Source organism: Mirounga leonina, unplaced genomic scaffold (assembly GCF_011800145.1).
Source record: "Mirounga leonina isolate KUSES-001 unplaced genomic scaffold, KU_Mleo_1.0 Mir_174, whole genome shotgun sequence".
In the NCBI taxonomy this organism is placed as follows: Eukaryota; Metazoa; Chordata; class Mammalia; order Carnivora; family Phocidae; genus Mirounga; species Mirounga leonina.
In genome coordinates, this window is record NW_023270451.1 from 57,317,644 (window position 1) to 57,331,793 (window position 14,150).

General features: G+C 34.5%; 1 protein-coding gene across 2 annotated transcripts in view; it reads right to left on the minus strand.

Annotated features, from left to right (window-relative positions):
- Positions 1-2,971: 2,971 nt before the first annotated feature.
- Positions 2,972-14,150, minus strand: part of TFEC (transcription factor EC) — a 69,113-nt gene continuing 57,934 nt past the window's right edge. For both annotated transcript variants that reach the window (XM_035020963.1, XM_035020962.1), the window contains exons 6-8: positions 12,847-12,922; positions 7,323-7,470; positions 2,972-6,446 (exon numbers count right to left, since the gene is read on the minus strand). In XM_035020963.1, the coding sequence (XP_034876854.1) occupies positions 6,066-6,446; positions 7,323-7,470; positions 12,847-12,922 (605 nt within the window). In that variant the 3' untranslated portion in view covers positions 2,972-6,065. The remainder of the gene's footprint in view (positions 6,447-7,322; positions 7,471-12,846; positions 12,923-14,150) is intronic.

A 14,150-nucleotide genomic window follows, 5' to 3' on the forward strand; every position in this document is an offset into this window, starting at 1 on the left:
TCAAGGGATAGGTCTATTCAATACCAATTAGCAGCTTTAAAATCTTTTACGTATTAAAATACAGTATTCTATTTACCCTAGATTATCTGGGGGCCATCTAGTATATTAAAAGATTTTGCAGCATTTCTTAGTGATTACACTGCTACAATTATGCCTGTTAGCAAATTTGCAACAGTTTGATAAATATTTTCCATAAGTCAAAACCATAACAGCATGGAAAAGCAGATGGCAGGAGACTATAATAAAGAATGTAACTATTATTTTCACTAACAGGGAAATATTGGATCACTCTTTTCAGCATGGACTGTGTGGTGAGCAGTTGTCAGTTGTGAAGTCTTGGGGCTGTTAAGTATCCTTTCAGATGATTAACCCACATTTTGTATTTTCCAGTGCAGTCTATAGACAAAGGCAGAACAAAAAGTATATTAAAGCATTTAATAAGTCTATGCTTTCATTTAATATATACAAAGAAAATATTGGTACTTTTTTTAAAGAATGTGCACAATTCTTTTTTAAAAAATGTGTACACACCAGTTTTCTTCATTTTCCTAGAAAATAAGACACATTACGTTGTTATATAAAAATGAAAAATAGCAATAATTAGAAATTCTATGGTCTTATTAGACTAGCAATGTTTTCTTGATCTAAGCAATGTTAGACTAAAGTTATAGGAACGTTACTTTAGCTATTCGTATATATAAAACACTATTAAAGTCAAAGATTTTTAACTACATTGTTATGCCATAAGCAACTACAATGCTGTTAGATAAGATCCTTGAATTTAGTTAGCTTTTAAACTTTAGTAGTCATGTATTAAAGAATAATATAATGTGGAACCTTCTGATCGTATATAATTCTTTCAGCAAAATGATTACCATTTCTTTTGCATTTTTTCTCATTTTTTTGTTATATATAGCCACCAGCTTTTTTTTTTTTTTTTAAGATTTTATGTATTTATTTGACAGAGAGAAAGACAGCGAGAGAGGGAACACAAGCAGGGGGAGTGGGAGAGGGAGAAGCGGGCTTCCCGCCGAGCAGGGAGCCCGATGCGGGCGGGGCTCGACCCCAGGACCCTGAGATCATGACTTGAGCCGAAGGCAGATGCCCAACGACTGAGACACCCAGGCGCCCCTAACCACCAGCTTTAGGTAACATAGAGATAAAATTTATTTCTGTGGAAAAAGCAAAGTTGAAAATATAGAATTTTTGCAATAAAATGGTAGTGCAGGAATAGGAGAAGCAGCATTGCAAACACAAAAATCTTTGACTTTATTCTTGAAGCCTGTTGAATAAATGTAGGAAAAAGACATTTTACTGAGGATTAAGAGAAATAATTTGGATATGTAGAAATACATACATAAATCCCTTCACAAGAAGAAGACAAAATGTTCCCTTTTAGGTATACAGCAGCAGAGAGTAGTATTTCATCATTAAATTAGTTGCATCCAGTAAGAGGTTGCTTTTTCTTTAAACAAAAGAACTATTTTTTGATAATCTCCTATACACTCAAATTCTCTATGAATGTCACAGAAAAAAAAAGTAACACAGAAAAATTTTGAGAAAACTACTTTTATCAGTTTTTGAATAGGTTCCTTATTTACAAATTAAATATTATACAAATGATAAAATGTTGGTACATGCAATGAATAATGATTACAGGAAGGTCATCTGACACATTAGATCAGCAACACTCTAAATGTGTTTAGTATTTGTTAAATACATTTAATGAAATCTCTGTATATGTAACTTACACTAATTCAAGTTGACATCTTATACTTATCAACATACAGGGCACTGGAAGGGCGAATGATGTCATTCCATGTAGCATATATAGGCTCTGCCATTATCAAGCCTCAAGTAAAATTCAATCCTTCAGGTGTTTTCAAGAAACCCAGATGGTTGATCTAGTGCTGATAACACAGCAAGATGATTAATTGATTCCAGTTTTCATCTACATCTTAGATATTATAAGATCAGTAAATATCAGCCTAGAGATACTGTAAAAACACTGAAACACTTCTAGTTATGACATTTATTTATTTAAACATCAAAATTCCACAGTATCAGACCAGCAAAAAAATATTTTCAAGATACTGTGAAGTATAAGAAAATTCCAATATGCCTCAATCTATCAAAACAAAGAAATACATTCTTCTTAACATTGGGAAATCTAACTTCTCCCCTGACATAAAGGTAAATGAGCATGCCAAATAAAGAAACTCGTACCTAATTTTTTTAAAGTAAGAGCTATTAAATATTTTATTTACAGTCATGTGAGTGGAAAAAAATGAGTTAAAAAAAAAAAAAGAGGAAGGCTATTTCTCAACGTCCCCAGCTCATCTGGGTATTTATTATTTAGAACTTTTGTACCCATGTAAAGAAGGCTATAGTCACTGATACCATGTCTGTAAACAGAGGAAATGTGTTCTGTATATATAAATTTTCCAGTTATGGAAAAGGACACTAAAAAGAAAAAAATATGAAGAGGTACTCAAAGGAGGTACTTGTTATTTCAAGATAATTTGGAATTGGAAAGGCTGCTTAATGTGAATCCACAAAAAGATAGCCAATATTTTATAATAAATAGGGGTAAAAGATTGGATGGGACATTATCTTAGATAACTAAAAGTAAAATAAACTTTTATCTTATTTTAAACAAAGTTTATTATAATTACAATTATGCTTTAATCCTTTGAATGAACAAAACTTGGTTAATTGCATATTAATAGTCCAGTGATAGCTGATGCTTTTTGTGACAAAATTGTTTGATAAGCAATATACCTCTTTTACTGTTATAAGTCTCATTTCTACAAAAATATTCTAGACATCCATCAATTTTCTCAAGGATCTCTCTTGATTCTTAGATACTCACATAATTTACTTTTGATTTACATATTTTTATCTTGATATACATATGCATTATTTTAAACTGTTACTGGCAGATATTTATAATATCCAATAATCATAGAGAAACTGACCCATGAATATATAACATGAGTATATAACAGGAGGTATATAAACAACAGGAGATGCTTGAAGGGGGACTACTTTACAAGTAAACAATTTCCTTTGTGAATAGTCTAGTGTTTGGTATATTTTCACTTTCCTAGGCAACCTCAACACTCTTAGGGTTGGGAGAGTGACATACAGATAAATAGGGCTCCCTCCTCCATCACTGTATATGACATTAACTACCCACTGAGCTCCTGATAGATATACAGCTACAATGCTTTCCATTAAAGTAACAGAGCTGATAGAGGAATTCTTCACCTGGCGTCCAAAAAGACATTTAGGAGGTCCCTAAAACTTCTTGGTCCATGCAAATTTTGGGCTATATATACAATTCTGTATTTTTCTGAGGAGTCTCTAACTTTCCCTAGATTCTCAATACCTTAAAAAGTTAAGAACTACTGACTAAAATTAATTTTTTAATCTGTTTCAGTTGACCGTGACACAGCACCACTCTTTACTCTGTCTTTAAAAACCCATTACCCATTTTACAATCCCCTGATAGCTATTATAATCTGAAAGTAGCAGCAAATATTAGTAGTACCTTTCCCAGATCTCTTTTGTCCAGACTCTACCACCTGTGTCAAGCCCTTACATTAGCTAAGATTATGAGGAATGAGTTTCAGGGCTGAGTAGTAGTATTTTAACAGAATGTAAAAGAATGACAGAGTAATGACATCATCAGTGTAGGTCTTCTCAAAATATGAAGAAATGAAAATAATGGATAAAATGAAAACAGAAATCAGTCTCTGTCTAGAATGTGTTTTGCATGGATTCAAACATATATTCCTTCTCTATGATTTGTATTGTTATATTAAACTATCAACCCAGATAATAAAGTGGAATTTTATTATAAAGTTAAAAGTATATAATGTTCTCTCGAAAATTCTTGAAGTGTATCTTATTGCTCTTTTTCACATGGCGTATTTCAGAGGAATTTATCTGTCTTTAATGACTAGTCCTATAAATTTAGAATTAATTTTTCCATGTCAAACAATAAAAATTATTTTAATTCTCCAAACTCTGAGCTAATGCTGCAAGCTAAGCCTGAGATAATTACTAGACCATAAGAATTTAATATTTTCCCACTTTCATTAGCATTATGTCTCAAATTTTGTGATGACATATTTTCCTATGAGTAATACCTAAAGTACCCTTTCAAAAATTTATCCCAAAGTTAATATTCAAGGAAGATTACCTCTGAATTACTTTAGTAATGTACAGTAGCATTTTAATTTTTAGGCTTCTCCCTCCTAGTAAAAAAAATTCAATTTCTACCATATCATATCATCATACCATTCAAGGTCTTCCACAACCTGTTGCCAATATTATTTTCCAGGACTTCAAACGTGGTGTCTTCTAGGGTGGCCAGATCTTTCTAATGAATGTTCCATGAAGATACTTCCTCAACTTATTCTCACTTTTGTCATTTGGTTGATATTATTCCCTAATATGCTCCCCCTTTCACCAAATTTATGCTTTTAAAAGAAGTTACATTCTACCTTCCCATAAACTTTTGTGATTCTCCAACCTTCTTCATTCATTTCCATTTTCTCTGACCTTCTGTATTTACAGCTTATACTGTACCATGTAGAGTTTAATTCTATGTGTCTTCTATCTTTTGTTGTTGTTTCTCATGTAGACTTGTTACTCCCTGAGGAGTAAGACCATATCTTGCTCATCTGTTCTACATTTTCACAGGATTCACTGAAGTTTGAGTATCCCTCCATAAATACTCATTGATCAGATGATCACTCATGGAGGTCTAGCACAGAGCAACCTTCTTGGTAAGTCAGTTCCTAATCCCAAGCCTGAGCTTTCTTTCTTGAGAAAGAAAATTTTGAGTAGAGCATTATAGTTATAAATATTTTTAATAAATGCTAACAAAGCTAGCAAAGGTCATAGGCTACTCTAAGTACTTATGGGAATGGAGCTTTATCCTCCACTCAGAGCTCAATATAATAAGAAAGAGTTTCTGTTTTACTAATGATTTTGTCAGTTGGCAAACAAAGTATCTATATTTTGTCAATTTGGAGCAAAACTGTATCACCTAATTAATTTACATCCATTTTTAGAGATAGCGATAAATTTTAGCTAGCTGAGAAATTGTCCTAGTAGGGTTTTTTTAATTGTAATTTATTTTTTTGAAATTGATTATCAAATATCTCTTTTGGATGAAGAAAAGAAGATTTGGAATACAATTTCTGATGCTGATTAGAAAAATCATGAAAGTGAAGGGAAGTAAAAAGGACATGTACTAGTACATTGTATGCCTGTGTGTAAGTGTATGTTTGTGTGAAGGAGTAAAATTTTAGCTCTATTCTTGAGGAAAGTATTCAATGTTTTCCTTTTTTGAACACAGCATGTCCCCATAAATATGCAAAGATACTCTTAGAATCAATGTAATTGAACTGACAAAAGGGATTATGGTCTCGTTTTAGAAAGCAAAGGTTTTATAAATTTTTGGTATTTTATTGTGGAAAATTCCAATGTTTACTGTAAATTCACTTTTCAATTAGAAGTGACAGATACTGTATCTTTTAACTGTTTCCTCTGTCAAGTTTAAACTTTCAACAACATGTCCCCCAGACAGTGGAGAAAGTCCATGGACTATCAGATCTGTTGATCTTGATACTTGATGACTAATGTAAGACTTGAATAGAAGAGTTGGAAGTGAATTAGTGAAAAAAGGTTTGTATATTTCAGTAGGTTTACTCCTTGAAGTCAGTTGATTCCAATTGTACATCACCACATCACTACTTTTACAACATTAGTAGAGAGCTATTTCTTATGTTGTACCTCTTTCCAGGAAAACATAATTTAAGTAGATTTGGATGTCTTAGTCAAAGAGGAAAAAAATCCTTTTTAGTTCTCAGTAATTCTTCAACACCATGTTTCTTCTTCCTGTGAATTTTTCTGTCATTTCTAATCAGTTTTTTGTGAACAGTCCATTCCTTTTGGAAAAATTAAGCCAAAGCAATATATGAAACAGAACATACTTGCATAGCACCAGCATAGAATTACTTCCCAGTTGATGAATTGAGTCTGTTTGTTTTTTATAACTCATTACCATCATCGGAGCTAAAACTACTTCTCCTACTGCTTTCTTTGGAAACTGCAGGGGAAGTGGCAGATAGCAGAGGATCTGTTCCAAATGGAGATATTGTATCATCCAGTAGCATGTCATTCAATCTTTGTTCCTCTTTCAAAGCGGCACTAAATGATAAATCTGTGAAATGTGACAAAGGATCAGAGAAGGCCATAGCTTGATCACAGAGCTCAGGGCTGGTTCCCTGAGACAAAGTCAGTTGTTGGCAATAGTCTACTGAATTCTGCTCAAGATGGGTCTGTTGTTTGGTGACATGAACACCCAAATCAACTGTGCCAAGTGAAGCCAGGGCTGGCAGACCATGAGCACGAGCCTGTATTTCTAGTTCCTGCAATTTTGAACAAGAATAATTAAATAATGATTTTGCAAGTGGACTTAACTCTAGAAAAATAAACCAGAATAGAAACAAAATATTAACAAGCATTCAAAATGAAGAGTAATACATATTATAATATTCTTTGCAAGTAATGGAACCTAGTATAATTCTAATGCCTGAAAAATAACCCTGAGAAAACTATAGATTTAAAAAAATTCTCTTCTCATTGCTCTTTAAAGGAATACATAACATATAATGGTTCCATAGTGGCTCGGATTACAATATAGTCATTTGGAGATAGTGGAAAATATTTCACTTATTCTTCCTGATTAATTTCTCACTATAGGACCATTTCATGGAACAGAGTAGTGCTTTACCTGGCAATAAGCATGTTCACATAAAAAAAATCTTGAGAGTTATGAAAACCCATATTTTGATATTTTGTGTCACATGAACAGATGAGGAGTGACTTAATATATATTGGCATAATATGCCTTGCGGCAATGAAATCCATAGCAATGTTACTAAAGAAATAAAAGGGAGAGAGAAGAATTTAGTGTACAATATTACATAGAGAAACAAATGTTTTATTTATTATTATTTTTTGGCTGAGATAACATTGTGTGTTTATCAAACTGGTTCTATTTTCCGCATTTTGCAATTAGTTGTTGTCATTCATTCTATTTTTAAAGCCGCCTTGATCCTGGACTTCTAATCAAAGTCTAACTGAAAACAACCCAATTTGTGAGCTTCTAAAAGGCAATAAAATTATCCTTTGGAAGGAAAATTACTGTTAATAAGAAAAAAATAAATGAGACAATGAATAAAACTGATGATGGGTAACTCATATATAAGCAATGTGGTTCATGGCAACATTTTTATAAAAACCTGAATCCGGAGTAGAAGCCGCCTGTTAGCCTGCTCTAATTTCTTCTGTCTGTGTTCTAATTCTCGAGCTCTCTGTTGTTCTTTTTGTAGCCACTTGATGTACTCCACTGATGCTTTTAGAATGGTTCCTTTGTTCCAGCGCATATCACTATAGAACGGAGAGATAACCTTTTCACAATTGTGCATGTCAGCAGAATTCATAAGAACTTACAAAATCTTTTACATTAATATGAAATAATGATTTACATGACTATTATTCACTCTTAGATATTATTGCTTCTGAATAGAAATTTTAATAGAATAGTTAAGAAGCCCTTATATAGTAAAATTAATCCCAGAATGAAAATAAGTGTCAAAAGAAAGTAATAAAGTGACTTTTTGTGGGAGAGCTAAACGCAATATCATGATTCTACCATTACAGTTTTTATATTTTTAGTGAAAATTGCTTTTATTATTAACTCTGAGATTAAAATCTATGTGCGGTATTTCTGCATTAATGAACTAGGAAATGTACATTACTGAGGACTTAAGCCTAAATTTTTTAAGATCATTTCAAATGTACCAGTCCTTTAACCTACTTTCTAATAAGGTTGCTTTTATGCTTCTAAGAAAAAAAAAAAATAAGGTGCCTTCTGAATGGTGATCCTGAGTGATTGTGAAACAAATCAGGGTTCGGCAACATCTACTTTAAGCAATAGAGCAAAACTTTCTAGAATCATTAGGCAAATTTTTCTGCACAAAAGACATCAATACTTGTTTTAAAAACTGGATGCCTATTTTTAAATAAGTTTAAGACAAGTAAATACAATTAAACATTACCAGATAATCTTTCTAGAGCATAGAAAAAATATTTCATTAAAACTTATTTTTAAGTCAGGAGAAGTGATAAATCTGGAATTATGAAACAGGCTACCGATTGTAATAACATCAATGAATTTAATCCTGCATGAGAATTAATAATGCATGTGGAGAATGCGGCCAAACTAATTGCTAAAAGTTAATCAGAGTTGCAGAAAACCTTGATGAATTTTCAGTTTAGAGATTTATTTTAATACAGCATACAGTAAGCACGTAGGAAATTTTTTATAAAGATTTATTAATTTGAGAGAATGAGCAGGGTGGGGGAGGGGCAGAGGGCGAGGGTAAGAGAGAATTCTCAAGCAGACTCCCTGCTAAGCACGGAGCCCCCCACCCCGGGGCTGGAGTCCAGGACCCTGAGATCATGACCTGAGTGGAAATCAAGAGTCTGACGCTTAACCAACTGAGCCACCCAGGAGCCCCAGCATGTAGGAAATCTTTTTTAAAAATTACACTTTATGTACTTTCGGTTTATATGATCTATGTGAGATACATTGAAATTAATATTTATTTATTAAGTGATCAGAAGTGGGAAATATAGTTTATAAAAAATCTCACTTGCATATGCCTCACTGGAAGTTCAGGTTAGATGATACTTCCATTAGCCGTAACAAATAGAGGAAGATATATTTTCTACCGGCAGGTGAATATGCTTACTAGGGCCTGGCTAAGCCATTTTCTACTGAAAAGCACCAACCCATTACTAGAGTCTGTCTAAAGGGTGCAAATGTTTTGTCAGCTCCTCTAGGGCCATCATAGCGGTTGGTCTCATTCCACTCACTTCTCGGGTGATGAGAAGGCTATGGAAAAAGAGGCTACTTTTGTCATTAAACTAAGAAGGTACTTGTAACTCAAAAAGGTATTGAACTCCTGAATTAAAACTCTAAGCTGCCGCAGGAGCGTTTTGGCCCTCATTTTGTTTAATTTTTCTCATGGGAAAAAAAAAAAAAAAACACTTGAAGGACAGAAGAAATATTATGGAAAGGTTAACCTCTGGTCAGCTTTGAAGTTTAAGGTGCTGTTTATTAAAATAAACCTTCAAAATGGTGGTAGAGACCAGACAGTGGGTCTTCTGACCATTTCTATCTGACATCATTGGCACTAAATTTTTTAAAGTTCATTCTATTTTAAAGCCATTTTAATATATGAGGTTTTTCCTTAACCAATTTCTTGAGCCGAAATCAAGAGTCAGATGCTCAACCGACTGAACCACCCAGGCGCCCCCCCAAGTTTTAAAGAGGCTATGTTCTGAATTCACCCATGGGACTCACATTAGTGGACCCTAAAGAGAAGTACTAGGTTAATAGGTGAGGCCACAGCAAGCCAAGGGATGAGATGTATTGAAACAGAATTGGTGTTGGATGTCTGGAATGCTGCGGCCGGCAGTGAAGTATCTCTTCTATCTGTGCTATGTGCGCAGATCCACATACAGATATCTTCAACATCTAATGAATTAATGTGTTTTCAATTAGACCCAAAGTAAATATCATTCCCATACATAGAACATAATACAATTAAAACAAGTAATGATACCTCTTTCTGAGATCCATAAAGAAGAGAAAAACACTTAAGAATGTTTACAATAAACTTTTCCCAATGATAGTCTCTTTTGGATATGATTCTCTGATAAATTGATTTTCTATATTCTAGATCAGGGACAGACAAACTATGACCTACAGTCTATTTTTATCAATAAAGTTTCAGTGGACACAGCCATGTTCATTCATGTACATATTGCCTATGTCTGCTTTCATGCTACAGTAACATAGTTAGAAAATTGCCACAGACTATGTGGCCCACAAAGCTTGAAATATTTACTATCTGGTCCCTTACAGGAAAAGGTTGCCATTCTCTGTTCCAGACAGTGAGTTAGAAGTAGAAAGGAGCCTTTTTATAACTAAAGTTTCTATAAAATATAGAATAATAATCCCTCACATAAGCTTTATCATTTGTACAGTATTCTCATATATACTATTTGGTTTTATGTTTATAAAAACCCAACCATACAGTTGGTGCCTTATAGGCATAGTGACATCTGAACATGGTCAGTTGGGCTTCAGAGTCCAGTCTTAAAGTTTCATCTGCCTTCTGCATATAACCGTGCCTTGACACCGTGGGTTAGCTCCACCACTTACAAGAGAACCTCTCTCTCTTTTTTTTTAAAGATTTTATTTATTTATTTGACAGAGAGAGAGAGAGAGCACAAGCCAGCCGAAAGGCAGGCAAAGGGAGAGGGAGAAGCAGGCTCCCTGTTTAGCAGGGAGCCCGGCACGGGGCTCGATCCCAGGACCCTGAGATCATGACTTGAGCCGAAGGCAGACGCTTAACCGACTGAGACATCCAGGTGCCCCAAGAGAACCTCTCTTAACTGACCTTTATCCAATCACTTTCAAGGTTAATTAATGTTCTCCATTCCCTTTGTGACACTCACTGACTGTTGTCAGGACAAAATAGGTAATAGAAAGCAATGGGCTACCCTCTGATACATCCAAGTATTTCTGTTGTCAGTGTGGTGCCATGTACTTACTGAGAGGTTAAATTAATGCCCATTGTAATTACTGTGATGATAATATAATTAAATTATAGGTAATGAATTACCTATAATTAAATTAGCTAATGAAATATGAATGCCAAAAAAGAAAGTATTTATAAAAATAGTTAACTGTTTTTAGGAAGACTGTATTAAAAGCTTTGGAAAAACTCAATTAAAATGTCAGTAAAGGTGGGTTGCTAAAAAATATGCTGTCACAGGGGCACCTGGGTGGATGAGATGGTTAAGCGTCTGTCTTCGGCTCAGATCATGATCCCAGGGTCCTGGGATCAAGCCCCACATAGCATCAGGCTCCCTGCTCAGCGGGAAGCCTGCTTCTCCCTCTCCCACTCCCCCTGCTTGTGTTCCCTCTCTCACTGTGTCTCTCTCTGTCAAATAAATAAATAAAATCTTTAAAATATATATGCTGTCAAAAATAAGGGTATAAACATTTAAAAAGTCTATATTTAGGTTGTGTGAGTTTTTGTTTTAAAGAAATTAAAATAGACTATATATTTTAGTGCAGTTTATGTAAGAAAGAAAAGTTGAAACACATATTCAAACAGAAAAGCCTTGGCTTTACATCAAATGTTTGGTGAATAAATGTGCATGTATATATGTTAAGGGCTAAAGAAAAAAAGTTCCTATGGGGACAATGGGTATTCTCTTCTGCTAATGTTAAGAGTTGCATGCTTAGGGGCACCTGGGTGGCTCAGTCATTAAGCGACTGCCTTTGGCTCAGGTCATGATCCCAGGGTCCTGGGATCGAGCCCCGCATCAGGCTCCCTGCTCACCGGAAAGCCTGCTTCTCCCTCTCCCACTCCCCCTGCTTGCGTTCCTCCTCTTGCTATCTCTCCCTCTCTGTCAAATAAATAAATAAAATCTTTAAAAAAAAAAAAAGAGTTGCATGCTTAGAGACTTTAAAGGATTTGAAGAGTTATCAAATGACAACTACACTATGACTGAGTTCTTCAGAGTCTCCATCCAGAGCTCTTTCTGCCATTCCATCTAATATGCCCATGAGGATAAATACTACCTTCCCTTCTACTACAAATTATTAAATTGTCCAAGTGAATTGGCACATTTGGATTCAGGGAGAATATTTCTAAATTTCACTAATATCACTTTATCAAACATCGCTGTTTCTGATAATAGATGATCACTAGTATTTGGAGAGGCCAGTTCTCAGTTTGAATAAAACATTTTTCAAGTCATTATTAATGCAACAAATCTTATTTTTATGTTTTGGAGAAACATTCAACATTCTAACTTGATGCTTTGATTAATCGATTCTTTCCTGAAATTTACAACTTCAAACATCTTGTTTAACTGACTTTGAGTATGTACGATACCAAAACATGGCTGAAAATTTAATTACAATAACTGATTATTGCATTAACATTAATAAATTAATGTTAAAATAAATTATTAATTTTTAATTTATTAATAAAAATTAATAAATTAATGTTAATGCACTAAAATCAGCATGCTTTTATAATTCCATTTTGTACTTACATGTCTCCAGAATTTTGGGACCTCTGAAAACCCAACAATTCAATGTTAATGTACACATAAATCTCACATTGGAAGAATTGCTATAACCATAAATTAAGTATACCAGTAAGTGTCATAGACAACATTTTTTTTTAAAGATTTTATTTATTTATTTTGAGAGAGAGAGAATGAGAGAGAACACATGAGAGGGGATAGGGTCAGAGGGCAAAGCAGACTCCCTGCCGAGCAGGGAGCGATGCGGGACTCGATCCCGGGACTCCAGGATCATGACCTGAGCCGAAGGCAGTCGCTTAACCAACTGAGCCACCCAGGCGCCCATAGACAACATTTGACACTACCACTAAATTTGCCAATATTGGTGCCATATAGAAAGACCTGCTATGAACTGAGAAGAAATAATTTCCTTATTTCCTATATCTCAGAAGAGCAAATGTTAGTAACAACCTTGATGCTTAATAACTATCGGTCTTGAATAGGACAATAAGAGCAGCAGTTAGCTTTACCTTTACCATAAGCTACTTAGTTTCTTAGCAATTGGTTCTTCTCTCCCCCTTCCCCTCCCACCCATGTTGGAGGGTATTCAAACCATAACATTATTATAGAAATGATTGTTGAACTCACGGATCATTAGATTTTGGAATAAGAGTGCCAAGTTCCTTGATTCGGTAATTAATATTATACCTTCTTCTTCTTTCAACTATTAAAAGAGAAATATTATTGATTATTCTCATTAAAGCACAATTCATTTTTGGTCAGCTGTAAACTTTCTTAATAATCTTTTTTTTTTTCTTTAAGATTTTATTTATTTATTTGACAGAGAGAGACACAGTGAGAGAGGGAACACAAGCAGGGGGAGTGGGAGAGGGAGAAGCAGGCTTCCCGCAGAGGAGAGAGCCCGATATGGGACTCGATCCCAGGACCCTGGGACCATGACCTGAGCCGAAGGCAGTTGCTTAACAACTGAGCCACCCAGGCGCCCAAACTTTCTTAATAATCTTTAAAAAAACAGTGAATGAAAAAATTTCCATATAATCAAGAGTACTCAAAAATAAAATAAAAATTCAAATACATTTCAATCTAAAAGTAAAAATGACTGTATTAGAATTGTGATTCTATTATTGGCAATGCTTTAAAAACATTTTCTCTCAAAATAGCTTTTTTTTTCACTTTTTGAAATGCTATAATATTTACTCATACTGAAATACATATATATTTATATATATTTATCCTACTGGATTATCATTTCACACATATGCATTTTGCCCATCAGGATCATAATCTTTTGAGGTCTCTACCATGCTTCACTCTTCTCATAAAATCCCCAAAGGCCTAAGACAACGTTTGGCAGATGGTGGGTGTGTGTGCCCAACTAGACTGTGACCTCCTTGAGGGCAGGGGCCATTTATTCCTCAGTTTTCTATCCTCAGAGAGCTTGGCATATAGGAGGTATTAAATAAATTTGATTAGACTGTAAATATTTTTTTCTAATTTAAAAATTTTCGGGGCGCCTGGGTGGCTCAGCCCTTTGGCGTCTGCCTTCGGCTCAGGTCACGGTCCAAGGGTCCTGGGATCGAGCCCCGCATCAGGCTACTTGTTCAGCAGGGAGGCCTGCTTCTCCCTCTCCCACTCCCTCTGCTTGTGTTCCCTCTCTCGCTGTCTCTCTCTCTCTGTCAAAAAATAAATAAAAATCTATAAAAAAATAAAAAATAAAAATTTTCAATAATATATCGAGTAGTGGCTTTCAACCTTTGGCATACATGAGTTGGGGCCCAAGGATCTGCATTTCTGACAAATTCCCAGGTCATGTTGATGCTGTTTATTTAGAGCCTACATTTTGAGAACTACCGGTATAAATTCTTATTCAGAACTGTTTTCTCTGTTTTCATTTCCATAAATTCATTGCTTTTGGAAATTTTATGCATCTA